The sequence below is a fragment of the Sphaeramia orbicularis genome, chromosome 5 (assembly GCF_902148855.1).
Source record: "Sphaeramia orbicularis chromosome 5, fSphaOr1.1, whole genome shotgun sequence".
NCBI classification, from domain to species: domain Eukaryota; kingdom Metazoa; phylum Chordata; class Actinopteri; order Kurtiformes; family Apogonidae; genus Sphaeramia; species Sphaeramia orbicularis.
The window spans coordinates 12,282,355-12,310,304 of record NC_043961.1 but is presented as its reverse complement, the minus strand read 5'-3'; the positions used below and the strand labels follow the sequence as shown (position 1 = coordinate 12,310,304).

Genomic DNA, 27,950 nt, shown 5'->3' with positions numbered 1-27,950 from the left:
ACTAGTTTGAGCATATATTGTATTGTTATCTACAACTTTGTTTAGCACTTTAGGTTGTTTTAAATGTGCAATAGAAATAAACTTGACCTTGATCTAAATGTAAATGACAAATAAACCTAAAATGGCCTTAGTTTGATGTTCAATCCAGATTTCTCCATTTAGGAATGTATTACTTAGTTGAAGTTTAGTTCAATAAAATAAGGTTATAAGGTCCTAACAGATAAGTTCTGAAGTATGTTGTAACTCTGATTTGAAAGGTGTCATAGAAATAAAGCTTATTTATTATTATTATTATTTCCAACAGTGTTAAAAAGTGTTTGTAAGATGATCAGTTTTTACCATTTCTGTAAAAATCCATTACAAGTCGACCTGTACTTTTACAGCATGATCAGAAAAAGGTAAAGGCCTCTTTAAAGCCATGTCTTACAGAATAAAGTTAAAGTTTTCTATACATTTTGAAGCTTAATTAGCCGATGTTTTAAGCTGCACGAGGATCAGATTCTCCATCAGGTAATTAGTCAAATTAAAACGTCTTAGGTCATTAAGTCTGAAGTTCACCCGGCACTACTGGCCCTTATTAGAAGATAAATGTTGACATTTTCCTTTTGCTGTTGCTCAGTCCTACCTCTGATGATAGCATCAGGGGACTCGACTCAATTTATAAGGAGTAACATTTCATCTTCAAACACATCGCTGAGTGGATACGAAACGCCGCGCTGTAATCCATCAATAAAAGTGTATTGATATTGTCAAATGTTAATATGTCGTCCATAAACCCTTGGGTCCTCTTGTCACCAGGACACAGGCGGTTCAGGAGCACATATTGCCTCATCGTGTTGTTCGGCGTTGACCCGGGTCTCCCTCTGAACGGCTGCTGCTGTAAAATGTTGCATGCCGTGACAGAGCTGAGCATTAATCAAAGCTGATTTGAAGTGTGAGTGCACGAGTGGCTTTCCTTTTCTTTTTTTTTTTCCTGCAGGAGAACTGTTTAGCACAACAGCGGTTTGTACAACAGGGTCCCACTCTTCAGAGTAATGGTAGCAAAAGGAGGTCATAAATAATGGATTCAAGATCACTTACACCTCATGAAGCAGGCGATGGCGTTCGAGGGGGGATATCACGTTTTGCTGCTCAAATTATAGATTTGGCTCTTTTGGCTGCAATTGTAAAAGAAAACAAGATCTCAGCAAGAGGGCTTTTAGAGTGTTTAATGTGGTGCAAAACTGATGGCAAAACAACAGTTTGGACCCAAACTCTGTAAGAGAATCGGCGGGAACATGAGGACCGAGGGGTATAACAGGTTTCTCTTGAACTCCACTGTGAGTTATACAAGGCTAGTGTAAAGAAAAAAAAAAAAAAAAAAAAAAGTAGTGCATTTTGAGGATGGTTTAAGAGAAGTGTGTAGATAAAAATGAGTATTGGGCTTTATTTTTATAGATACATATTTACCTTTCATTGGCTCTGAAGTTTTACTGATGATTACTCCAATTCCGTCTTGATAACTGATGGAAATAATTACATTTCTAATGCATTACAAATGTCACCGTCCACTATCAAATGAAAAAATACATATACGTATTTGTTTAGCATTGCCTTTTCTGTTCTGTTTGCACTCTAAAATTGGAGAGGTGTCCTTGTTTTATGATAATCTCTGCACACACATAAGGCAGGGTTCACTGTTATTACCTTTAGATGATGGCAAATAATGTGATAACCTCTTGTAGTAACTTTGTGTCCTCGTGTCAGTGGCTCTTCTGCTGCTGCTGTCTTTATACTGCCCCTCAGTGGCCAGACTGCAAAACTGACACAAACACAACCACCCATGAACAAATTCTTCATGCGTGCACTGTGGCAAAGTTTGATATTTCACCATAAAATATGAGCAAAAGAATCCCAATAATTTCCAGTGTGCGCCCGTGCAGCTGGAGATAAATAGCACAGAGCAGAGGAGATGATCAGATCTCACTCCATATCTTAATGGGATCCTCTCACACACCATTCCCATTAATGACCAATCCCCCAATTATGTAAATCAGAGAACGGTCACTAATAGTGAGAAGTTGAAGTTGCTCACATAAACACCAACAGTGTCATGTTGCGGAGAGTTCTAATTGGCCTCTACTTTGGCGTAATTGCAGCGTCTGGGGTCACGTCCTCGGATAACCTCTCCTTTAAGTATTGTTTTTCAGCACACAAACAGTTAATGGAGCAATTAAGACGACGCTCACAAGCACCACTCGTTGGGGCCATTTGGGAAGACCGAGGCAGGGTGAGGCAGACTCGGACGCAGTGATCCTGCTCATGCTACACAAGAGTTTTGGGCCGGCGGGAGTTTCATGTCAAGGTGCAAACGGAGAGAGAGAACAGAGAGAATACGACTCTGAGGTATCCATTCAAGGGGTGAGGGAACAGGTTAACCTCCATTCTGCACCTTTTTGAAACATTTTTAAAATATTTTTCTACATTTGCATCGTACTTTTTAGTCAAATATTCAGTCAAACAAGTGCAAATTAGTTTGGTTTAAGAAGAATAACAAAAAAACATGATTTCCTGTAAATGTGTGTTTTAATTTATTCATTATTTCAGTACCAATGTCATTTATTCCATCATGTAAGATCACTTTAGGACATAATTTGTAACAATTCTGCTTTTAAACACCTAAAAATTAAGCTTATATCGTACAATTCTTTGACTTGTATAACTATATCATATAAAATGTTCTCAAAACTGTTATTTTAACGCTTGATTCATTTCTTCGTTCATCATCATATCCCCTTGACTAAGATTGATATTCAGAGTGAAATTAAAAAAAACATTTACACGACTTACGTCAATGTCAATGAAACTTTTGTTTACCATCTCGTCTGTAAATATTATTAAAAAACTTACACAATTACATCTTTTATTAGTGTCTTGATTGAGCGCCTCCTAGTGGTGGGAGTTATACACTGCACATTTAAGAGTCAGAATTTGTTTTGCTACTAAAAGTGAAATAACAAAGTATAAAAAAGTTTATAAAAGGCAAAATAAACAAAGCAAACAGAGGACTGAAGGGAACAGAGAAAGAGCAAAAAATGTGGATGGTTTTGACGACTGAGCACCTTGTCAAGTAGGGTTGTCAGACTTTTTTTTTTTTAAACACATCAGCAAAACTTTCATGCATAACAGCAAACACAACCTGCTCGAGTGGCACAGATAGAAGAAGACTACAAGACATAACACTGCAGCAAGGCTCAGTTATCCTTTTAACTGCAAAAGATGAAGAAATCAAAGCAAAAGCTGCTATTTAGGATCATCAATAAAAACAGTTTTGTGCAACGGATGGAATTCTTTAGATGAGTCTATTTGTACAGGACCAGAATGACTTTGTACTTGTTTGAATGTGATCTTAATCCTGTGCAAATATATCACATCTCAAATCAGGAAAATAAAAATTCCAAACAGTTTTTTCCTCCATGTTTTCAATTCTACCTCTTCCCGGGATTAAAAACTGCCAAGACTGGTCCTCATGACCCAGGAAAGTAGAAGGTTCAGGGTTTTTTTTTGTATAGAATAATTGTCTTGGGTAAAAACAGCATGTTGAAATTTTTTTTCGGATATATTTTTAATATATTTTTTATGGAATCTCCATATAACAAGGTTTTGAAACTAGTTGTGAAACTGCAACATTGGGTCTCAAGGGGATACATTCAGGATCTCAATATATCATGGATATTTACCAAAAGAGCAGACTTAGATCCTTTGGAAGAGTGATATCTTAAAACAATGGCCGACAGTGAAGAGCATTTTTCTATCTTTCAACAGCGGTAGATGGTTAATACTGAGCCTTGACATCAGATCTAGGGAATAATGTCGGTAAATTTGAGTAAAAACAGACTTTACTTATCTGAATGCACTGTGGTTTCCTGGTTATTCTCGTCCTGTACAAATATTTAGTTGTGAAATTGGTCCCAAATCTTAACACACTACTAGTTTTCTGCTGTTCTGTTTTCTATGGGATATTATAACCTGAGCTGTTTTTCAGTAACAGAGTGCTGATATGTTCTTTTTTTTTTTCTTTTTCTATATATATTAGTTATGTAAAATTGGGGTAGGATGATATAAACTTGGCTTCTTCCTACTTCATTTTGGACTGAGTGTTGTTGAGGAGCCACAATGAGGTAGTTGTACATTGTGTTCTTTTTTGGTTGGCCTGTTGTGGTTTCTCTTTGCGTTTGTATTTTGTTCCCACTTATGTCTGAAATAAAGTCTATCATATCATAACACATTGCATATCAGTGGCAGTAAAACTAATAGCACTGTGTGAAAGCGTCGTGAGGAGATCCACCTGTTTCCAAAACTAATCTCAGGAGAGCGAAAAAAGAAAAAAGTTTTCATCTCTTCATCTACCGAGTCTACCACAGACTTTGCCCACCCTCTATGACTAAGTTATGCCCTGTCATGTAGTCGGAGGCGTCAGATGCCAAGTAGACCACTGCAGCTTGCAGGTCTGTCACTTGAGCCAGTCTACCAGCAGGGATATCTGACAGCCAGCGCTGCACCAGAGGCCTCAGACTCTCTGAGTGGATGAGAGGGGTGTCAACAATCCCCCTGAAAAGAAAGACAGAGAGAGAGAGGGAGAAAGAGGGGAGGAAAAAAAAAAAACACACAATGAAATCAGAAGGCATCACGATTCAGAGCCAGGAGTGACAGCGTAGCTTCAGAGCCACCACTTTGGTGACAAAAATAAACCCAATTATCCGCTGAAGAAAGGGCATGGCGTGGCATCTCTGATGATATTTACTGTGGGACTGGTGGCACTTTAATGACTGGCACATCTCAGGCAGAGCCCACGGGTATGAGGGGACGTCTGGCATAATTTGCTCATAGCCTTTGGTTAAGTACTTCTAAAATGCAGCGCTCTAATATTCCTCTTATGACTTCTGATTGAAATGAGCTGAAACTACTTTGAAACGGAGACGGAGCATGAGTGGAATGTAGAAGAAAACAGGTGATATGTAGCGCTGACCGCGACAATGTTCATCTATAAAGCTCTGCTGGATAAACTCCCAAAATACCTCTGTAATCTTCTTTCTGTTAGCTCTAGCAGTTTCCATCTACGTTCCTCCAAGTGGTTGCTTTTGACTGTTCCCCGTGTTCTGACAGACTTCGGAAAAACAGCCTTTTCCTACCATGCACCGTGGTCGTGGAATAATCTTCAAAAAACTGTAAAACTACCAACATTCGTTTCTGTTAATGATTTTAAAAGTATCATGGAGAATGCACTGTTTCACTGTTTTTCTTGATGCCATTATGGTTGAATAGTTATTGTGTTTTATTGTTAATTGTGTATCATGTATGTGTTTTGTGTTGTTTGGACTTTGTATGGCTGCTACCTTGGCCAGGTCTCCCTTGCAAAAGAGATTCCTGATCTCAATGGGACTTCCTGGTTAAATAAAGGTAAAATAAAATAGATAAAAATAAAAACAACCTGACAGTAAGGACAGTATCAGGGAATATCAAACTTTATAGATTATTCCTGATTCTGATGTGATGGGTACATAAACAGAATCATCTTTATTTGAGAATGTGCAAAGTTTTGATTCAGAATTGGGCTGAATCGGGCTGAAACAGCTGCAGAAGGTAGATTATTTTTCCTATTTTCACAAAAGAAATAAACAGATGTGCCAACATCTTCAACACTGCTATTGTTACAAGAACTACAGATACTTCTTTAACCATCATCAACTGACCTAAAATACAACCAATTCCAAAAATGTTCATGACCTCAGAGATGTTTTACTGACATCAAATTCCAAATTACATTTTTTTCCCTTATATGGTAAAATTTCTCAGTCTACACATTTGTAAATAGAATATGGTGTTATGACGTTTGCAATTCATTGTATTTGGGTTTTATTTACATTGTACACAGTGTCTCAACATTTTTGGGATTGGGGTTGTTCTCGAAGTGTTAGATAAACCTCAAATCAAGTGTTATAATTATTTCTCTTAACATGTTTTTAGTAGTGACCTGTAGTGGGACCATGCTTTAACAAAGGTGGATTGTTATAGAATCACAAAGTTATGGGTAATTGTTGTTATAAATCAGCCTCAGTTCAACGTGTCATGGGCCATGGTGGCAGCAATTGTTAACAAAAAAAAAAAAAAAGAAAAAGGGATGTAATTTTACTATTGGTTATTTTTGCATCTAAGTGGGGTCAAGAGTTGTCATGTGTAAAAAGAACCAAAATAAAATGCACATCTTTGGCATCATAGCATAATTTTCCATGTCATATTTTTGACCAAACTGTGATATCTGCATAAAATGAAGCAGCAGCTATATTTTAGTATTGTGTTCATTGTATTGTTTGTCAGGTTTCATTATTATGTATTCTTAAAAATATGCAAATCTAAATTTAATGGTGTATACAAACATGGTTAATGTTGACATCTGTGTGCCCTCGTATATGAAAGTGCCTTTGTTCCTATTATATACACATGAATAAAAAATATGAAACAGAAAATGAAGCAGCAGTGTTAGGAGAGTTTGTTTATTTATTTCGAATATTTACCATAAAATCAAACAGCAAAAAAAATTATATAAAAAAGAAAGTAAACCATTCGAAAAAGAGCGGGATGAAGTTTAACTTAAAATCTCCCCTTACTCCATCCTCCATCCTTCATCTATCCTAAATTCCTATGTCAGATCCCATAAGTAACTCAAAAAATCCTCACATATCAGACTAAATTCTGACTATGCATAAAACACAAAATTGCTGTACATATCAAGGATAGACTGTCCATTTTGCCGCAGCATTTCACATTAAAATAAACTCTGTCCTTTCCGTAATAGTAATGGTGCACATAGAGTTAAGTTATGGAGGTGTCAGAATTTGGCCAAAAATATGCTATGAGGCTAATGATATGTTATTTTGCGATTCTTAGCTAGCTAACATGCATTGTTAACATTGCCTTTACCAGGTAGAAAGTGATGTCAGAACCAAATCTGCACAAATACAAGCTCCAGAGCATATAATAAGCTAATATGACACTGAAGACATTAAATGCATACACATGTAGCAAGATAGCGATAAAACTTTCCATTTGATCTCATTAGGGTTTTTTTCATTTATTTGCGAAGCTTACAATCTCGTTTTTTATTTAACAATCAGAAGTGGAGTTATGAATGCTACTTTGTGTGCATACATATATATGAATTTATGGATAATTTTTTTTTTGTCTTATTTCCTAGAAGTGTGGTTGGCTATGTGTACAGCCTTATTAATATCATAATTAATTTTTTTTTTTTTTACATACTTATTTAATTTACTTACATTACTTTTTTTCAGTGAGCATTATTGATACCCTTTTTTTCTTCTCAAAAAAAAAAAAAAAGAGAACCGTGTACTTTGTGTTATTGATGTCCTGTATGAGACTGTTCTGAATAAACATTTGAATAAAAAAAAAAAATAACAAAAAAACCCAGTCAGAAGTGGAGGTGGTTATCCATGTGATAAGAGTCATATCTGTAATAAATATATAATACTCTATACAATGAGCCCAAACAGTGTCCTCAGCACTGCTATCAAAACCGGTATTCTGGTTCATCCGGTTCATGATCTAACTAGAGGCCGGTTTTAGTTTTTCCTCCTTTTGAGCTCGGATATCAAGCCTCAGTTACAACAGATGCAGCTCTTTCCACCCTGTGCGGTAGACACATCACAGATCTTCCATTTAAATAAATATGTCAACACACCGGGCTTTGCCTAATGTGCGACGACTTCTGACTTTTTGCACAATTGACATGACAGTGACTAAAAGCTGCGAGGCCTGAATCATTGTTCACTGTATACCGGCGCCTTGATATGGAATTCCAACATTTGGGTAAATTAGCACTTCCAAGGAGCGTGTGACACCTTGGTTAACATATTCCACCTCAATTATATTTCTCTTCAGCTGCCCTGTTATCTGGAACCTTTCCTGGCAATCAGAGGTACTGTTTTCCCTCAGCCAATTTTCTAGATAATGCAGCTTATCACCGCTGCGGCTAAAGTTGCCAATGGAATCAGGCTCCAGTCAACCTCGTGAGCGCTAATTGTGTCCCTTTTTTATGCATATTTACCGACTGTCACTTCAAAGAAATCAGCGGCCCATTGAGACACCCAGTTAGCGAGGGGAAAGAGAATTGCTTCTTTGCAAATTAAAATTAGCAAACAAGCTGCCGATAAATAAAGCTGAGCGTGGCGTGTGTGTGTAAGTGTGTGTGTGTGTGTGTGTGTATGTGTGTGTGTGGGGGGCTTTGTTCTGGGGCTGTGACTGGGCCTGGCTCGCCCGCCGCCACCGGACGGATTTGCTCAGGGATGGCTGGGGCTAAGGGACGCTCCACTTAACACACACACATACATCGACACACACTCAGCCCTTCACGTCTTCCCCCTTTTTTCTTTCCACCGCTCAGCTGCACAGACAAATAGATACAAACAAGCCGCTATTGTTGCGCCGACACTTGGAGTGAGGTTGCAAATTTGATTCCCTAATTGAATAGAACAATTAGAGCAAGTGTTTGGTTGATTCATCCCTCAAGACGTCATCTAATTAAGCACTGATGCATTGTTTGAGGACTTAAATTAGTGCATCATTCTCAAATGGGGCTCTTCATATGAAAGCGCACTAATCACCACTTCCTTTTCTGCAGCTCAATCCTTTACAACACCCAAAGGTGGACGAGTGTGTTTTGGCACAGCTGTAAAAGAGCGAGGCCGGCGGTAGATAGACAGCACTTACGGCGAGATGCAGTTGACACGCACTCCTCGGTCGATCCATTCGGTGCCCAGAGTCTGAGTCAGTTTGACCACTCCTGCCTTCGATGTGTTGTATGAAAGCTGCTTCTGGGGGTGAGGCACTGAAGGGAAGAGGATAGAAAAGAGCTTTTACTTCCACTGGAAACGGGGTTTTATAACCATAACATGTAGCAGTTTAGGTCACAACTCAGCAACAACAGGGTAACAGTGAGAAAATGGTTTATAGGTAATGATGAGGCAAGAAAATACTCAAGTATATGTGCAATGTTACACTGAAATTTATGTAAAAAGGAGCAAAAAATAAAATAAGTGACAAGGAAACATATTTAGAAACAGCAACAAAGCAAAATACTTCCTCCCACCCCTTTTCGAGCATGTAAATGGAACTATTGTGCTGTTCTTCTGTCTAAGATTGTTATGATTGTTGATATTTGCATTATTATGCATGTTTTGCTTGTTTGCGTATATGTTAAATTTCATTGCATGTTCGAAATAAATCACTAAAATGAAAAAAATATATAGGCTGGTAATAATAAAGCAACCTGCTAATGCCAAAATGTTTGTTAAAATGTTTATGTTTATGTTACTGATAATACATACACAAATATCTAGCATTAACATTAGCAATTAGCATTAGCATCCAGACCTTTTTTGCTGTGAGATAATAATAATAATAATAATAATAATAATAATAATAATAATAATAATAATAATAATAATGATGATAATAATAATAATAATAATAATCATAATAATAGCTTTATTTATATAGCACCTTTTAAAACAAAGTTTACAAAGTGCTTTTGACAAACAAGTAAAGGGCACAACAGCAGGATACAAGATGTAAGTAAAAACACTAAAACAGAAGCAACACAATAGGAGAAATGTGTACCACGATGCAGAAACATGACACTTCGAATAAATTAAATGAATCGGAATAAAGAGGGCAAGGATAACGTAACATGATGCTGTTAAATCAATGCAAAAATAAAGGCGTGAGATAAAACATCATCATGTATGAGAATATAAACCAACAATCAAACAGGATAAGATTCAAATTTAAAAAATTTTAAATTAAAATTAAAAGGGACAAACATCATATAAAAGCAAGTCTATAAAAGTGTGTTTTAAGAAGTGATTTAAAAGATAGAAGTGCTAACCATTACACCACTGCATCGCCCCATCATTATTTTTACAATTCACAATTACAGTGCTATATTTGACCTAAAAATGTAAAATGTTTATAGAAAAGGTATAATATTGCTCAAGATCTAGGCATATTAGTGTGCTAACGCAAAGCTTGTTGACATAAGCTAAATTGACATTAGCTAAATTTCTAAGCTAACAGTCGCTACATTGCAAATAGTTGCCACTTGAGAGAAACTGAAGAATTTGGGAGTGTGGGGATTTCTGCGGAAACATTTATTTATTTATTTAGTAGGGACAGTGTACATTAACAAACATCTGTATTGAAACAACGTCAGATGTAAATATGTCAGATTATAGCTAAAATGCAGTTTTGCATCCGTAGTACATAGCCAGGTAACAAAATAACACACTGCAATTCAAACAAATACAAATATAAATATAAAAAATTGATTCAAATTGCTTAGAATCAGCCTCTGGCCATTACGTATATACACAAGTGAGACTGTGTTTAACTAAGAAATGGCATTAGCTAAAATGAACAAAGACCTGTGACAACATGAGCCCTCAAAAATCTCACATCGAACTATTAACGTGGTGATAACGAGAGATCCAATTTTAGGTCAATATCATGTTAGTTTGAAGCTGAAAAAGGAAAAATGCCGTTATTGCCGTTAAACTCTACATCTAACCCCAAATAAAAAAAATATATGAATAAACACCCTTGAAACTGACCACATGGGACCATAATTACAAGAACAAAAAAATACCAGATTTTCTCAACATAGCAATATTTTGAGTCAGTAGCACTATATCATGCTAGTATTTTACTTCGATAAACTCAAAGTGATTAAAATTTAGATGCACTCAACACCCGAAAGGAAAATAAAATGGGTGCAGTTTGAGAATTTGTGCGAGTGGTGAAACATTTTCTGGACAAAGATTAAAGTATGGTCAGAACATTATCAAAGCAGATGAACAGATGTCGCTAAAACCTTGATTTTGTTTTTTGTTTTTTTTTTTTTTTTTTTTTTTTTTTGGGGGGGGGGGGCATCTAAGACATAAACCAGGTACCAAGAGGCTTCAACCCAAACATGATGGTGACTAATGTTGATTCTACAGCAGAAAAATGAACAAAAAGAATAAGCAATAGAGTATATAGATAGAAAATTTGGAATAATTTAGAGCTAAGATGATGGACTCTAGCTGGATACTTAGCTTTAGTGTTGTCCTGATTTTGGATTGTTTTGCTTCCAATCAATCCGATTTTTTTTGGGATTCATTTTGCCGATACTCCCCTCCCTACCCCCTTGGATCGACCTGATCTCGTGACTAAATCCAATCCGATCTTCTTAAAAATATCAGATCACTTTAGTTTTAATGGGCCTGATGTTTGCATCTATACCAAAAAAAAAAAAAAAAAAAAAAATCACCAATTTAGCTCATATTATCCTCAGATTATGAATCCACAAGAAAAGGCCTTGGAGTGAGATTGGATAATGCACATGTTCACATAACTGAAAATCCTGAGGTGCTCAACAAATTCTGGTTTCAATTAAAGTCCAGTGTTGTCAAACTATCTGTAAAAAGAGCTCATGTTTTCCCTAAAAGTCAGTGATTCCAGTTGATAATATTAACATGAGTCATCAGCCACGATCAGAGACAAGTTCTGCTGATACTATGTGAAATATCCACTATTTTTATTAATATTCTGATTAGAATGAGACAGTATTGGTTGATTTTTTTTCATGATGTTATTAACACTCCCAGCATAAAACTGAATATGAAAGCTGGTAATTTCTACCTTACTGCGTGAAATACAGTGTGTTCTACTTATATTTCTTAATAACTACTGCTTTATTATCCCATTATTACCCTACTCTCTTATTACCTGTACTGTAAAGAGCTCCCAGATGACATTTTTAACCATGTATCATTAATAAAGCCTTTCTATAATTCACAGTTTTCATTAAAGATTCATTTTTAGAGTGTTTTAAAGGAAAGTCAACACTAGTTTGTCTTTCTGAAAAGGGTAAAACGTATACATTGTATATAATGCTCTTGTGGATACTACATAAAAGCTCTTCCATTAGCTGCGGGGGGACTCTGCGGATGAAGCCATGTAAAATTAATTGCTTATAATGTCCAGTTATGCTCTGTCCTCAGCAACAAAGGCAGGGAGCCATTTGTTTGCCTTGACCATCACAGATGCTGCACACTGCATGGGATGCCGGGACAGGGGCTCATTTTCCGCTGGTTGATTAATCATCAGAAGGAAGGCTCCAAGTTACATACAACTTTAGTAGTTAACCTCATCACCCGCCAATCTGACTGCCAAATGGCTTCAGTGTGAGTCTGGGATGATGAATACCGGCCAGCTGCAGAGAGGCAGGGACCGGTCCTGTGGAGAGGAGCTGCAGCATCCCGCATACAGCGCTCAGATAAAAAGGAGGCGAGAGGCGGAAGTTAGAAATGAGATGTAAAAGGTGGGGAAGGATGGCGAGTTGGTGGAGATAGCGGAAGACGGTAAGGCCGGACTGGGCCGGGCCGGATAAGGGAAGGCTAGGACCTCAGAGGAGCAGGCGAGGAGGAGCAGAGCCCAGGGCTTACATGCAGATTGAAGGTGAAATCCGACTTATCAGGACAGGAAACACAGCTCAAAATGCCTAACAGCACTAATCCTCGCTCAAGACCTGATGATACGGCCTCAAAATACCATTCAGAAAATGCCTTCATCCTTTAAATAAACCTGCATTGATGTTTTCGCCGTCTTAAAGAGCAGTAATCCCCAGAGAAGGGAAAAGGAGGTAGAAGGAGAGCATTCTCCAAAGCCCTCTTTAACATTCACCCTGCTACTTATTGCCCATTTCAAGTGGGAGAAAACATGCTCTTTATCGGGAACGCCTTGTACATTGTGAATTCTTCTGTGCAGATAAGAGGTTCAAATGATGCACTTTTTTTTTTTCCCCCCTCCAGAATGGTGCCACTGCCGCTATTTCTTTAAGCGTAATACACAACTGAGATCTGCAGGTATAAGTGGAACAGTCACAAATCCCTCTGTAAGGTCATCACACAGCCAAAAAACTCAAAGTGTGAACAAATCAAGCGTGGATGTTGCCTTTGAGCTGCTGGCCATCATTCAGGAAAAAAAAAAAAAAACTGTGGTTGACGGTCGAAGTGTGTGTGTGTGTGTGTGTGTGTGTGTGTGGCTTAAGTGGACACACACATTCCATTCTAGCAGATGGACAAAAAGCTGTCATTGTGCATTTTAATTGGGCATTTACGGCTGCTTTTTGGGCTTCCACTTGGCTAGAACAGGTCCCATCTGATTACACATTATGACAATATTATAACAGATGTCCAGACCAATAAAGTAAATTCCTGAAGGACTGTATGTAATGTGAGTAATTGATCATTTTTTTATGCTGGCCTCTATTTACCAGCATGCTCCTGTTTTACAGATTGCCCCTGCAGTCGGGACTGGGGCCCATATGGCACAGCGGTTTACTGGCGATTTGACTATACTGCTGATGAAGTGTTGCTGTTTCTCTGGAGGAACCTGTTGGAGGAGGAACATTACACCCGGCTGCGAATTACAAGGCTTTTACTAGGCTCTCGCTAAACTCTAAAAGTGTCTTCCGCTGTTCAAACAAGGCTGCTGGCACAGGTTGGGGTTTTGCCGTTGCACAGGAACCCTCCCTTCCCATGTTGGACCTCAGGTTGCCTTTCACATCCTCCAGACAGCTCCGCAGAGAGGGGATGTTTATTATGATGCAAAACTGCCTCGCTGAGACGCAATCACAACACTTTGTATTTCCTGCTATGCTGTATGCAGGGGTGGATGCATCTTTATACAACAGTTTAACTGGGGTAAAAGTTGCTGAGGAGAAAAGCTGGCTAATCCGTTTTCAATGTGCAGGTTCACCCAAGTTTTCTCTGCAAAACATGCACTTAAAGCTGCTGGAAATTTAGCTTAAAGCAGTAAAAAAATGGATATGGTATCAGTGTTGAGAGTGTGGTTAAGCATCCATAAACATAAGAGCGAAAATAAACAGCGAAACCATCACATGTTGGTAAAATCCAGTAATACAACCTTGACTACTATGCTAATAAGTCAGTTACATGTAGCATATAATTTTAATAGCAGCTTACATTGGTTTTAGGAGCATTATATGTGAAAAAGAAAGAGGTTAGATAAGGAGAAAGAGCAGAATTATTGTGTACAAAGCCAAAAATTTGGAGAGGAACTAACTGTTTCACAGTGTTTATGTTGTAACCATAGACTATACATAAAGATGGACACTGTGATGCTGTTTACTCCGACTGCAGTAAAAACAGTAAACGCAACATCCACAGGATTGGTTTATAGTTGGGTTTGATGAACTCAGGTTTAGTGACAATCCAACAATCATCTGTTTTTATTATATCAGATTAATTATGAATTCTGTTTGAAGTTATTACAGTAAATGCACAAGTATTTTGTTAAAGAGGGGAAAAATATACAATTGTTGTCCTTTCTGCTCCTTTTCATTCATAATGTAAAAGCAGATGAAATAAAAATAAATCAACTAAATGATTAAAAATAAAGTGATCAGCATAAAAAAAATGACATTCGGGAAAAAATTATTAAGTATGTGTATTTTAATTTGGTTTTGACTTTTTTTTTTTAGTATATTCAGATTTAGTTTAAGTTTTGTTTTGTTTTCTTCAGTTTGTTTAGGTTTGGTTTCACTTTTGTTTCATTTTTCGGTTTGTCTTTTATTTTATGGTTTGCTAGATTTAGTTTAGCTATTTTTTTTATTTATTTGGGTTTTTTTTTTTGCTTAAATTCTTTAGTTTTTTGGTTTCACCTTTAGTTTGTTTTTTAGATTTTAGTTCAGTTTAAGTCCACTGGATAACATAGAGGGGGTGAGACTGAAGACCTATTCTGCAACCGGCCACTAGGGGGAGATAAAGATGCTTTGGCTTCACTATGAGGAATACTACAAAATCCATCTTTACATACAGACTGTAGTTGTGTCCAAAAATCACTTTCTTATTCAACACTCATTAGTGAGCAGCCAATGGAGGTTTTAGACACTTTGCAATTTCCATCATGCATAATATTTTGCACAATAATTGCAATTTTAATATCTGTAAAATGCAGCCCATTGCATTGTGGGACTGTTATCAAAGAGTAGCATAAATGTAATGGTCAGTACTTTTGATTTTGAGTCAACAATAATGTTCACTACATATCTGCAGACTTCAACAAAATACCAAAAGTAGCGAAAAATGGAATATTTAATAAGTGACAAAGCTATTGACAAAACAGAAAGTTGGTTGATAACTTGTTAATCCTTTAAGTACCAGAGTTTTTTTTTTTTTAGTTTTTTTCTATTTTGATAAAGATTTCAAAAAGCTGTGTTTCATTCAGCTACGTTGCTTGTCACAATATTGCATCTTTGGCGCTTAAAGGGTTAACTAGTAGTAGCTAATTGTAGCTAGTTAACTGGAGTGGGAAAACAGCCTGGGATATATTTATTTTTGTAGATAAAAGTGTAATAAATGTACAACCTAATACAAACCCAGGACCAGAAAGTTAAAGTAAAGGTTGCATTGTGGGTTAAACTTTTTCAGATTCACCTTTAAGTAGATAAAACCTTAAATTACATAGTCTGAAACTTTGGTGTGTTCGGTTTCCAGAGGCTTTAAAGCACATTTTTGCTCCTATTTCACCTTTAAAATCTTAACTCATGTAACTTTCTGACTGACGATAAAGTCGATTCTTCACATATCTATACAGTACGACACTGCCTTCAATCCCCTCCCCTCCTCCTCCCAGATCTCCTCGTCTCGGCCCTTCTCTCCACGCCAAACGAGGGGATTAAGCGCAGACGTGGAGGGGCTCAAGAGAGAGGGTGGGGGGAATAGAAGCATCACTCACCTATTAGACTGGCCATGGAGGCTGTGTTGATAATCTTGCCGTATCCTTGCTTCAACATCACTCGACCTGCAGCCTAAGGCGAGGATTCGGGGGGAGAGAGACACATTAAAACACCTCATTATGACGCTGATACGCTACCTCAAAACCCCAACACAACACATCCGGTTTATCCTTCAGACAGAAATAGTGGCTCAACAAAAACATCCAGTGGATCCCAAAACCCGGGGTGGGATGTTAAGTTATAACCGTCCGACTGTGATGAGATAATTTGGACCTAAATATAGAAACAGAAACCAAAGCTGGTAAGAGCATCAGTAATTAGGTCAGGTTCTAACTAGTTTTTTCTCTTTTTCCTTTCTTTTTTTTTTTTCAGAAATAGACTACTAAAGGAATACATGATGAAGAAACAATTTGGTTCTTTCAGCATATTTTCCCTGGTAAACTGGAAGTACAGAAATATTTGTAACTGGTGAAGAAATTGTACATTTTTAATTCATTTGTTTTCATTTAATTCCGAGCTATGCAGTTTTTCTCTGCTGTGAAAGCATATATGTTCAGTTTTTTTTCCTTACTAAAGTGAAAGATTAACATGTTTTGCTGTTTTCTGCCAATTGATGAAGCATTAAAAGCCCTCGATAGAAACGACCTATGGTTTTCATCAGCTTTTCATCAAACAGGAGCAAATTTGTTTGAGCTAAATCTATTAAAATAATTTGCAGTCAGTGTGTAATGTAACCTGCGTTCACATGTGCAAAACAAATTGAAAATGATGTTTGTCCTTCACTTTATGTTTTGTGCAAATAAAAGATATATTCAATTGAGTACCTACGTTTATTAAATTACCACATAGTTTTTCTTCTAAATTCCATTTTTAATTAAAAACCTGAAGATCCACCATGAAATAAATATCTTTTCAGGGAAATAAATAACTGACAGAATTTGTCTTTACACCTAATTTCACACCAGTATCGACCAGTGCAGGAATTATAACTGAACACACAAAACTACAGTTAATACAGAGGTTGTCTTATTGTTTTGTTATTAATTTTTGTTTTGTGCTTATATGAAACTGTACATGATGAACAAAAAACCTTGCTTCCAGATCTATAATGTACATATGAAAATGCCGACAGTGGATACACACCTGGCAGCACATGAACGTCCCCCTCAGGTTGACATTAAAAGTTCGGTCCCACTCCTCTAAACTGGTGTCTTCACTGGCTGAGTTCATGTTAATGCCAGCGTTGTTGCAGGCGATGTGGACCGCTCCCCATTTGGACACAATGCTGTCAATCATCCTCTGGACATCGTCTGATTTGCTGATGTCAGCGGAGATTGAGATCGAATTGATCCCTGAATGAAAAAAAAAAAGAAGAAAAAGTAACTTTTATGGCAGTTATTTATAGAGGCTGGAGCTTTTGTTAAGCAACTGATGTGGAAAAAGAAGGTACAAATCACACTGAAAGGCTATAGAGAACAAATCTGGCCAAGCAGGGTGTTTTTATCCTGTACAAGGCTGCCATCTGCTGGTCACAAAACTAAATGACTCCATTATTAACAATTTAACCCTCAAAGACTTTAACAGTCACTAGTGACCAAAAGCATCTACTGATCTAAGATGCTTAATATATACTGATCCACTAATCTGATCAATACTTATAAATAATTGGTGTAAAATGCAGTTTGTCATCTTTTCATGGCCATCAGATATGACCCATTTGGACGTTCAGAGGCTCTGTAGTGAACATGGAAATAACGTCATCTTCTACAACATTGATTCACCAATAAAACCTATGGAGTTGGATCAGTGACAGTGGATGGACACACTTGTTTTTACATATTAAACTAACTGTAATGATTTTTCTCTGTTCTGATATAATAACCTTTGAATTTACACTGAGCTTTTATGAACATCTACATGATCAGTAAATTAAGGATAAATGTGGATGTAGATGTTATTCAAACTGACTGAATAGGGTTCTGCTTTGGGATTCTTTTAAACAACATTGTTACATACTTTTAGTACCTTTTAAATTATTAGTGGTGTTTTACATGTCATGGTCAGAACATTTTAGAAAAGAGATTTTTTTTCTTGTAATTATCTTTTTATTGGAAGGGCATATGTCCATCACATACATTAATTACAGCCTTAATCATTCAAGAAAATAAAATAGGATGGATGTAGAAAGTTTCAGTGATTATATTCATACTGCTCTTCCAGAATTTCCTTTTACAGACCACAAACTTTCAGTTAAAGCAATTAAAAAAAAAATAAATAAATAAATAAATAAACAGAACAGAGGAGCACACCACCTCATACAATCGCAAAAGGGGATACGTTCAAACAAAGCTCGAGTACAGAAAAGAGATTTTTTCCTGGTTAAAAAAGGTTGTTACTACTACTACTACTAATAATAATAATAATAATAATAATAATAATAATAAAGTAATTACAAGAAAATATATAATTTTCACTTAAAATGCAGGGTATAAAATTATAAACTGTGATAAATCACTTAAGAAAGGTTAAGTGTGGGTCTTAAAAGGTTAAAGTGTGACTTTAACCCTGGTTGTAAAACCAATTCCCACTAAATGAGCCTGAAAATTCCAACAAACCGTTGAAGATAGAGGTGATCAGGGTCTGAACATGGGACAGATTCTTCCATATGACAGAATAACATTCCTCTATTCCTCTATCCATCAGTGTTTTGGCCTTCTGCATCCCACATATTTATTCTGTTTTTTCTCTATTTTTTTAAGTCGGCATCAGGCATGAACCCAAAGTTTCATCTGTTTTTTTAATTCCACGTTTTACACTGCATGACTATAGATCATTTTAGTAACATTTCTAAAAAAAAAAACAAAAAAAAACAAATAGGTTAAAGATTAATGTGATTGTGGGGGTGGAGGAATGTAGGGTGTGAGTTCAGTTTGTGGATGGCCAAGGGGTAGAGCCGTACGACAATTCAGAGCCCTATACAGTCGCGGAAAACATTATTAGACCATCAAAAGTCATCAAAAACAATGGTTGTGCAATCCAGTACTAACTCCTGTGTGTATGATGTGACTAAAACAGATAGAAAAGAAAACATGGAATGTCTAAAAGCACTGTTTTTGTCAGTACAATGCCATAGACACTGATGTGAGAACTGAAGTGATTTTGGTTATTATCAAGAAAACATGGAAATGTTTGATATCAGCTCTGAAATTAAACCCTTATGAGCTATTTTTGTTGTTATCATTATATTTGTCCAAACAAATGTACCTTTAGTTGTACCAGGCATTACAATGAACAAGAAATTGGAGAAACCAAGGGTTGATCTAATTATTTTTTATGCAATTGTATATATTTTTACATATTTTTATGTGTATCACTTTAAATCCTCAAAGCCCCACAACAGGACTTGGAGGCCTTGAGTTTTCATTTATTTTTCTAAGGTGTTTGCGCTCAGAATGAAGGTTCATAGAGGATTAGCGGTTGGAGTTTCAGTTGAGTTCATTTAAAGCCATAAATTTACCTTCTTCGCAGAGGGAACTTAAAATATTTTTTTGGTTTTTCTGTAAATTCAGAGAACATTTTAAGGCAGGGGTGTCAAACTTATTTTAGTTCAGGGGCCACATTCAGCCCAATACAATCTGAAGTGGGTCGGACCAGGAAAATAATAAAATAACAATATATAAATGATGTCAACTCCAAACTTTTCTCTAGGTTTTAGAGTGAAAACTGTAAAATTACATTAGGAAAATAGGAATAGGAAAAACAAACTCTCCTTTAAATAAATATTAGAATAACATGAACAACCATGAAAAAATTTAAACTTATTAAGAAAAATAAATGCGATTTTAACAATATTATGCCTCAGCTTCTTATTTACACAGGTACATTACAACTTACAGATCACAGTGGACAAAAATACACAAAACATTAGTAACAGGCAGAATATTGGTCAAATTCCACTTACTTCTCTTAAGACATTTCAAGATGTTCAAATTTGTTCAGGTTATTTTTTGTGAAAGGATAGTTTGTAAACGGCAACATTTTCATGTAATGTTAAGAGAAAAATGTAAGTAGTAATTTGGAGTTATTCAGAGGTTGAAGTTATTTATTTATTTAAATAATTTATTTATTATTTAATTGATTATTTTTGCATGTTTGGTAAGTGGTAGTTTTTATTCTATCCTATTTACCTTTACATACTTTATCTAATTTTATATTTTATCCTTTTATCTTTCTCATGCTACAAACACAGAGACCTGGGTAACTATATTTCGTTCAATCATGTACCATTGATTGAATGACAATAAAGCTGAGTCTGAGTTATAAAGACAGTATTTTACTGATCTGACCCACTTGAGATTGAAGTGGGCTGAATGTAGAACCTGAACTAAATGACTTATTATCTTCAGTGGTGTAATTTTTGCATTTCACAAAATTTTCCCACGAGCCAGATTAGACCCTTTGGCGGGCTGGTTTTGGCCCATGGGCTGTATGTTTGGCACCCATGATTTAAAGGAATTTTTTTTAATTAAATCAATGCTGCAGACTGTTAGGGTTTGACATTATTTTTCTAATTGTTCCTTTTACTTCACCACATTCATCTGACAGCCTTAATTTTCAGATTCTAATATTCCACCACCTTCCTGTTCTCTATGGTTTGAGAAAGTTTTCTTCTTTAACTCTTTCAGTGCCAGACAGTTAAGGGGCTAATAAGCCTTAAAAGCCTTAAAAGTGCCACAGAATTTTTCAGTATTTCGCGTCGTTCTTATAATATTCGAAGAATCCTGCAGGAAACCGCTTGGTAACATCCGGTGTGTTCTCCAAAGCCGATCTGATCGGCCCGCGGCACTTTAAAGGTTGTATTCGTAAAGCCGATTTAATTGGCCCACGGCACTGAAGGAGTTAAGATAAATAAACCCTTTAAATCCCCCTTAAACTGGCTGTGAATTTACCATCACAGGCCGAAAACAGGCCTGGTTTTCTGAGCTCTTGAAAAATAATTCGCGACACGGGAGGATCTAACAGAATATGATGCATTACTGTAGATTAAACAACTAACAGTACATAAAATAGTTCAATGAAGAAAAAAACAGTGAAATATTCATGAATGTATCAGTAAAATGAGTCCAAAAACATCAGCTATAACATATACACAACACTGACATGGAACATTTGACTAAAAATTAACACTTTTACCATAACGTTCAAGTACATTCTGATAATACTTTAAGGTGCTGACGACTTTCGTGAGCAATTTTTCATTAAATCTGTCAAACCTCAGTCATAGCCTAAGTATCACGAATCTGTAAGTCTTTATGTGATTACTCACATGAATCTCTTGCATTACGGTGAACAATTTCGAAGTGTTATCCACCATAAACAAACACCATGTGTTTACGTTCCAAACCCGGAGGCAATCCCGGCATCTTCAGAATTTTTTGTTGCGACGTGCATTGTGGGCAATGGGGACTCCTGCTGCCGCTGCACGCAGCTGCATGGACCTCCCTGCAGTGGCAGCACGAGCCTCCGTTTCCCACAATGCGCATTGCGACAAAAAATTCCGAAGATGCCCAACTTACCTCCGGGTTCAGAACGTAAACACATGGTGTTTGTTTATGGTGGATAGCACTAAGAAATTGTTCACCGTAATGCAAGAGATTCATGTGAGTAATCACAGAAAGACTTACAGATTCATGACACTTAGGCTATGACTGAGGTTTGACAGATTTGATGAAAAATTGCTCACGAAAGTCGTCAGCACCTTTAAGTACTTTAAACTTTTCATGGTCAGGTTTTAATTCTGCACTTTTCCTACTTTAATTTTCACAGTGTACTATTAATATTTTCAATTAAAAACACAGGGACATCAACCCAATAGCTAGCCCTTTTATAAATTGTAACTATTAACCAAAACTGCTTATGTATTTTTTCTTCATAGAAAAAGAAAATCAGCATAAACAATATAACTCTCATGAAAAGGTCTAAAACAGAAGGGAACATAAGTTTTTCTCATCACCGTGGCATTTAAATCCACTACGTACCTTTAAGTGACAGTTCTTTAGCCACAGTCTCAGCTTTCTCTTGGTCCATGTCGACCACCGCCACATTGGCGCCGGCCTCGCCGAGGGCGTGTGCGAACGCCCGGCCGATGCCCTGCCCCGCCCCCGTCACATAGGCCGTCTTTCCGTCGAGACGCAGCCGGTCCAGGATGGGACGGCCCGCAACGCCACGGAAAACCTCATCGTTTGTGATTTTACTCTGAAAATAACCAACAAAGTAGAGACAATGATCTTATTAATAAGGTTTGTGAAAAATAATGCATCTGAGAGGAGATGAAAACCTCATCTGCACCTCAACTGAGATGTTTTCACCCACTTTGGGCACTTTGAAACCACTGGTTCCAAAATTAAGGATTGAATTAGGAAAAAACATTTTTTTCCCTCCATTTATCCATCCATCCATCATTTCAATTTATGAAATGTGCAGACCTGCCTGCTTTAATACTGTAAAGTGTAAGTGGAATAAACAGTTTTAAATGCTGTGTTTGTTTGTTTTTTTTTTTAAATTGTGTTTGTGTTCCAACCTTTGTGGAATTGGACTTTAATGTGGAAAATTTTCAAAAGACACTGAATTAATTATGTAAATAACATATTTTTTGATGCATTTCTATGAATTCAATCTTCACAGTTGCTTTTCAGAAATCGTTGATGGGAATTTGTGATATAATTAAAGTCCAAGCATCCCGACGTTACCTCTGTCCTTGAACATTCAGCAGCTGCAGACACTCGGCGGATGATGCTAATGCCATCTCTAAGAGGGACAATAACCTACAAAAATAAAGTGACATCATCAGCATATAGATGAACTGGAAAAACCACGTTGTACTAATGGTTCACAAAGTACCTGTTCAACACGTGGATCATTAGACACAAACTGGTTGAACTCCCGAAGTGCCAGCCCGTTCTCATCTGTGGTGTCTTTCAGATAGACTTTGGCTTTAAACAATGAGTTGTCCACACAGATGACCCCTCGCAATCTCAGGAGGTTGTTGTCCAAGATAAAGTTGTAGTAGTTGATGTAATTACTCTTGTCAGCATCGATGAAGACCATGTCGAACTGTTCTCCAGCAGCGGCCAAGTCCTGAAAGGTCAGACTGTTAATAGATAGATAGATAGATCGATCGATAGATAGATTTACTTTATTAATCCCCAAGGGGAAATTCAGAATACAAAATGCGCTCCACTGCATTGTTGAGAACTGAGCAGATTAAACTGAGCAGGGCTTATCTTTTTTTAGGGTTAGGGTTTAGGGTTTAGAGTTAGAGTTAGGGTTACTGCTCCACAAACACAGTCATACCACATTGACAATAAATAAATAAATGCAGAGTATTAGTAGCTGTGAATAAATTAGATTAAAAAGAAGTAGACTTAAAAGACAAGATGTGTTTTCTACATATCACATAAAAACATAAAAGCAGAAAAACTTAAAAAAAAATAGAAACCCACCCGAGGACAGAAGTGTTCCTGAGCTTCTACCTCCTATGCACCCTCACCCAGCTACTCCTCCTCCCGTCTCCTCCCACTGAAAGAGTTATACAGTCTTATTGCACGAGGGACAAACAACTTCGCATATCTTGTGGTGGAGCAACTCAGTGAGTGCAGTCTGTTGCTGAAGGTGCTCCTTGGCTGACTTGGGACACAGCATAGTGGGTGGTTGGCATTATTCATGATTGCCCTCAGTCTAGACAGGGTTCTCTGTTCCATCACCTCTTCTACGGAATCTAGCTTCAGATCTACCACAGAGCCCGCCTTCTTGATGATCTTGTTCCGGCGCCGGATGTTCCTCTTGCTGCCCCCCCCGCCCAGCAGGTCACAGCGTAAAAGACAACACTAGCCACTAAAGAGTTGAAAACCATCTGTAGTAGCTTGGTGCAGATGTTGAATGATGCCAGCCTGCGCAGGAAGTAGAGTCTGCTCTGACTCTTCCTGTAGATGTGGTCAGTGTTCAGAGACCAGTTCAGTTTATTGTCCATTATCAAGCCAAGATATTTGTAGGAGGGCACCATTTCGACCACCTCCCCCTAGATGTAAACAGGGAGTGGGGTGAGGGGCTTGCGCCTGAAGTCCAGCATCATCGCCTTTGTTTTCGAGGTGTTCAGGAGCAGCTGGTTCTTCTGGCACCACCCTACAAAGTCACTCACCAGTCTCCTGTATTCCCCCTCCTCATTCCCCTTGACACATGCCACAACTTCTGAGTACTTCTGCATATGGCAGAGCCCTGAGTTGTGTTGGAAGTTGGCAGTACACAAGGTGAAGAGGATGGGGGACAACATAGTCCCCTGTGGAGCTCCCGTACTGCTGGAGGTGGTGCTAGATACACAGCCACCAGTCCTGACAAATTGTGGTCTGTCAGTCTGGTAGTCTGTTATTCAGGAGATGAGGAGTGGGTCCACCTCCATAGTGGCTACTTTCTCCTGCAATAGAGGGGGCTGAATGGTGTTAAATGCGCTTGAAAAATCGAAAAAAAAAAAAAAAAAAAAGGATCCTCACAGCGCAGCCTCCCTCCTCAAGGTAGGAATGAGTCCAATGGAGCAGGTACAGGACAGCATCCTCCAGCCCATCCCCTCCCTATTTGCGAACTGGAGTGGGTCTAGAGCATGCTGCACCTGTGACCTCAGACGATGCAGTACCAGCCTCTCCATCAACTTCATCCCCTGTGAGGTGACAGCAATGGGACGAAAGTCGTTGGAGTCCCTGGGATTTTTTGTCTTGGGAACAGGGATAATACAGGATGTCTTCCATGATGAGGGGACCTTCCCCAGGTGCAGGCTCAGGTTGAAGACGTGCTGGAGAGGATCAGTCAGCTCCTCAGCACGGACTCTTCACAGCCTAGGGCATATTAGGTCAGGGCCAGCTGCTTTCCTAGGGTTGAGCATCCTCAATACCCCTCTCACCTGGTGTGCAGTGATGGGGGAAGGATGTGGGGCTGGTCTAGTGGGGGAGGTGCTCAAGGGAGAAGGGGGGAGGGGGGGTTTGGTGACAGGAGGTAGTAGAGGTGGGCTGATGAGGGGAGGGGTCCTGCTGGGAGAGGAGGAGGAGAGAGGTCCGGTGGGCAGGGGAGGAGGGAGGGGGGTTTGGGGGCTGCGAACAGTTGGTGGACTGATGCAGCTGTGTTCAGTGTGGGGGCAGACGAGAGGTTAGCGACACCCGAGCTTAACCGGTTAAAAAAGGTATCCAACTCATTTGCTCTCTCCTTACTTCCCTCCACCATTCCACAGCAGTTTTTTGCACCCAGTGATGGTTTTCATACCTTCCCACACCTCTCTGATGTTGTTCTGTCTCAGCTTCCCCTCCAGTTTCTTTCTGTACACCTCCCTGGCCTCCCTTAGGCATTTTTTCAGTTCTTTCTGTACTCTCCTTACCTCCTCCGGGTCTGCGTCCCTAAAAGCTCTCTTTTCCCAATTGAGGACTGCTTTCACCTCTCTGGTGTAAACTAAACATGTGGCTCATGGGTCAGAAAAAGAAATGCCCCTGATGACGTTTGGTCAATGCCCCCATGACATACAAACCACACAGGTGAAGACAAGGAAAACAAGATACACAAACATATGACTGCCCACTGCATTCACTACAAATATCCTCCTGAACACAACAGCTTTTTATTCATTGCTTTAATAAGCGAATAATTGAGAACTCATAAAAACGAGAAAAAATTAAAAGGTAACTTGTGTGTATTTCCATGATAAAGGTTGTGTTATACTCAGTAGGGGTATGTATTGGCAAGAATCTGGTGATACAATATAAATCATAACACTAGGATCATGATACGATATATGATGCTATATCATGGTACTGTTAAAAAGGTAATTTTTTTATTTCCTGGAAGAACTGAATTACTCCAGAAATATGCACAAATACTAAACACATTTTTATTTGATCACAACAGGATCTAATGCTATATCACAAAATTTTCCTCTGTTAAAACTTAAGTTATGTTTGACAGACATTACAGATTAAGATCCTGCTCAAATGTTCATTTTCTATTTGTTCATAACTAACATCACAACATTATTTTTGTGCAATTCCATCAAAGGAACTAACATCTGCCTCTCTCAGACAGTAAAACGTGCTTTTAGGATGCTTGAAATAACCATTATTTAATAAAACAGTGTTAAATAATAATAAATGAGATATAAACAATAGAAAACCAAAAAACAAAAATGAACCTCTGTCAAATCTGCATTTGAATAAATACCTAAAAATATCCATACAGTACTTTTTAATATTGGTAGAGTATTGTGAAATGAAATATCGCAATATATTGCAGAATTGATATTTTCCTATGCCCCTAATACTCAGGGTGTAAAATTAACACCCGCCAAGCACCAATGGCAGGTAAAAAATTAATTTGACATGTAAAACAAAAACGCACAGCCGCCAATGACTGATGGAAAATTCTGAATTGATCAGAGTTACAACTGCAAGCACTTTCAAAAAAATTCAAGCACTTTTTCTGACCTTGAAAACATAATATTGAAATTCAAGCATTTCCAAGTATTTCAAGCACTCGTACGAACCTTGTGTAAACTGAGCATTAGCTAACAAGCTAGCGTTGCATAAATGTTGTGCTGATCAACAGGTCAACGAGTTCTGCAATGTATAAAAAAACGTATGCAGAAAACCAGTTTGCACACACGTGGAATACAAACACGTGTCAAAAAAACATTAACATTAACATTCTATTCATTTTCTTCTTGACAGGTCATAATGAAGGAGCCTCAGACACTTAACACCTCTGCTGCCTGAGGGTGTTTCTGTCACTTTTAAGGATCTTTTTCTCACCTTTAACGTGTCAAGGGCGGATCCGGTTATCACTCTGATCTTCTTGCCATGTGGAGACTTGTCAAAGATGGGTTGAGCGAATTCTTTGAGGTATGGCTCTAACTCACAGGCGACCAAGTAGCCGTCATCTGGAAGCCCTTCAGCCATGGACAGAGCTCCATAACCTGTGAACATGCCGATCTCCAGGATCCTTTTGGCTTGACTCATGTGGACCAGCATTTTCAGGGTCTGACCTGCCAAGGAAACAGAAAAATAAAAGCTTAAACAATATCCCATTAAAAAATTTAATCAGATGCACAGATGCTTATTCTGTAGGTTGTCAAAAAGCTTAAGTCGCTTACTTAGATTTTATTATAGAAACAAGAGCTGCTTCTCTTTTAATGTAAAACGGAAATTTGTGGGACTCAACATTTTTACCTGTGTTGGACTACGGAAACATATTTTATATGCATGCACCTGCCCATTCTCTTCATCTGGTGGACAGTGTTTATCATGGGGTTGTGAGATTCATTACAAACTGTGCATCTCTACAGAAAAGTAAACTGGTCATCAGTATCTGCTCATCGGCTCAGTCACTGGTAATGGTATTTTAATTTACAAAGCAATTTTGGGGAGACTTCCTTCTTATTCATGTTCAATGTTAACTCTGTCCTAGTCTTTTGCCGTTGTGTCCTTGAACAAAACACTTCACACACCTTGCTTCCAGTGCCACTCACACTGGTGTATGAATGCGTATAAATGTTTGGTGGTAGTTGGAGGGGCCGTTTCACGTGAACTGGCAGCCACGCTTCCATCAGCCTGCCCCAGGGCAGCTGTGGCTACAAAAAAAATGTAGTTTACCACCACCAGAGGGAGAATGTGAGAGTGAATGAATAATGGATCAATAATGTACAGTGCTTTGGGTGCCTTGAAAAGTGCTATAGAAATCTAATCCATCATTATTATTATTATTATTATTATTATCATCATTATTATTATTATTATTAATTTGGAACAATGGAAGTTACAATCAGCTCAATGAACACTTTGACACTGTTTGTTCCAAAGATAAGGAGTGAATTAGGAAAGAAATCTCTTAGGTTTTCAGCTCCTGATACTTGGGACAAACCTCAGTCTGACTGATTTTACAGAGAATGTTAAATCTCTGGAGTCAAGGTGGTTGGTTTGAAAATGTTTCCACTGATTGTATGTTTTTTCTGTTTTTGCAAATGCGTTTCTTATTGTAAAACTGTAATTATGTGACTGTGTCACTGTGG

At 37.9% G+C, this 27,950-nt stretch overlaps 1 protein-coding gene across 1 annotated transcript in view; it reads right to left on the bottom strand.

The window, feature by feature from the left end:
* Window positions 1-2,601: 2,601 nt before the first annotated feature.
* LOC115418965 (uncharacterized) overlaps window positions 2,602-27,950 on the bottom strand; it is a 34,581-nt gene continuing 9,232 nt past the window's right edge. Inside the window, exons 4-11 of the mRNA XM_030133528.1 lie at window positions 26,695-26,927; window positions 22,757-22,993; window positions 22,606-22,680; window positions 21,895-22,111; window positions 17,000-17,208; window positions 15,856-15,928; window positions 8,767-8,884; window positions 2,602-4,590 (exon numbers count right to left, since the gene is read on the bottom strand). Coding sequence (XP_029989388.1) covers window positions 4,395-4,590; window positions 8,767-8,884; window positions 15,856-15,928; window positions 17,000-17,208; window positions 21,895-22,111; window positions 22,606-22,680; window positions 22,757-22,993; window positions 26,695-26,927 — 1,358 coding nt within the window. The 3' untranslated portion in view covers window positions 2,602-4,394. The remainder of the gene's footprint in view (window positions 4,591-8,766; window positions 8,885-15,855; window positions 15,929-16,999; window positions 17,209-21,894; window positions 22,112-22,605; window positions 22,681-22,756; window positions 22,994-26,694; window positions 26,928-27,950) is intronic.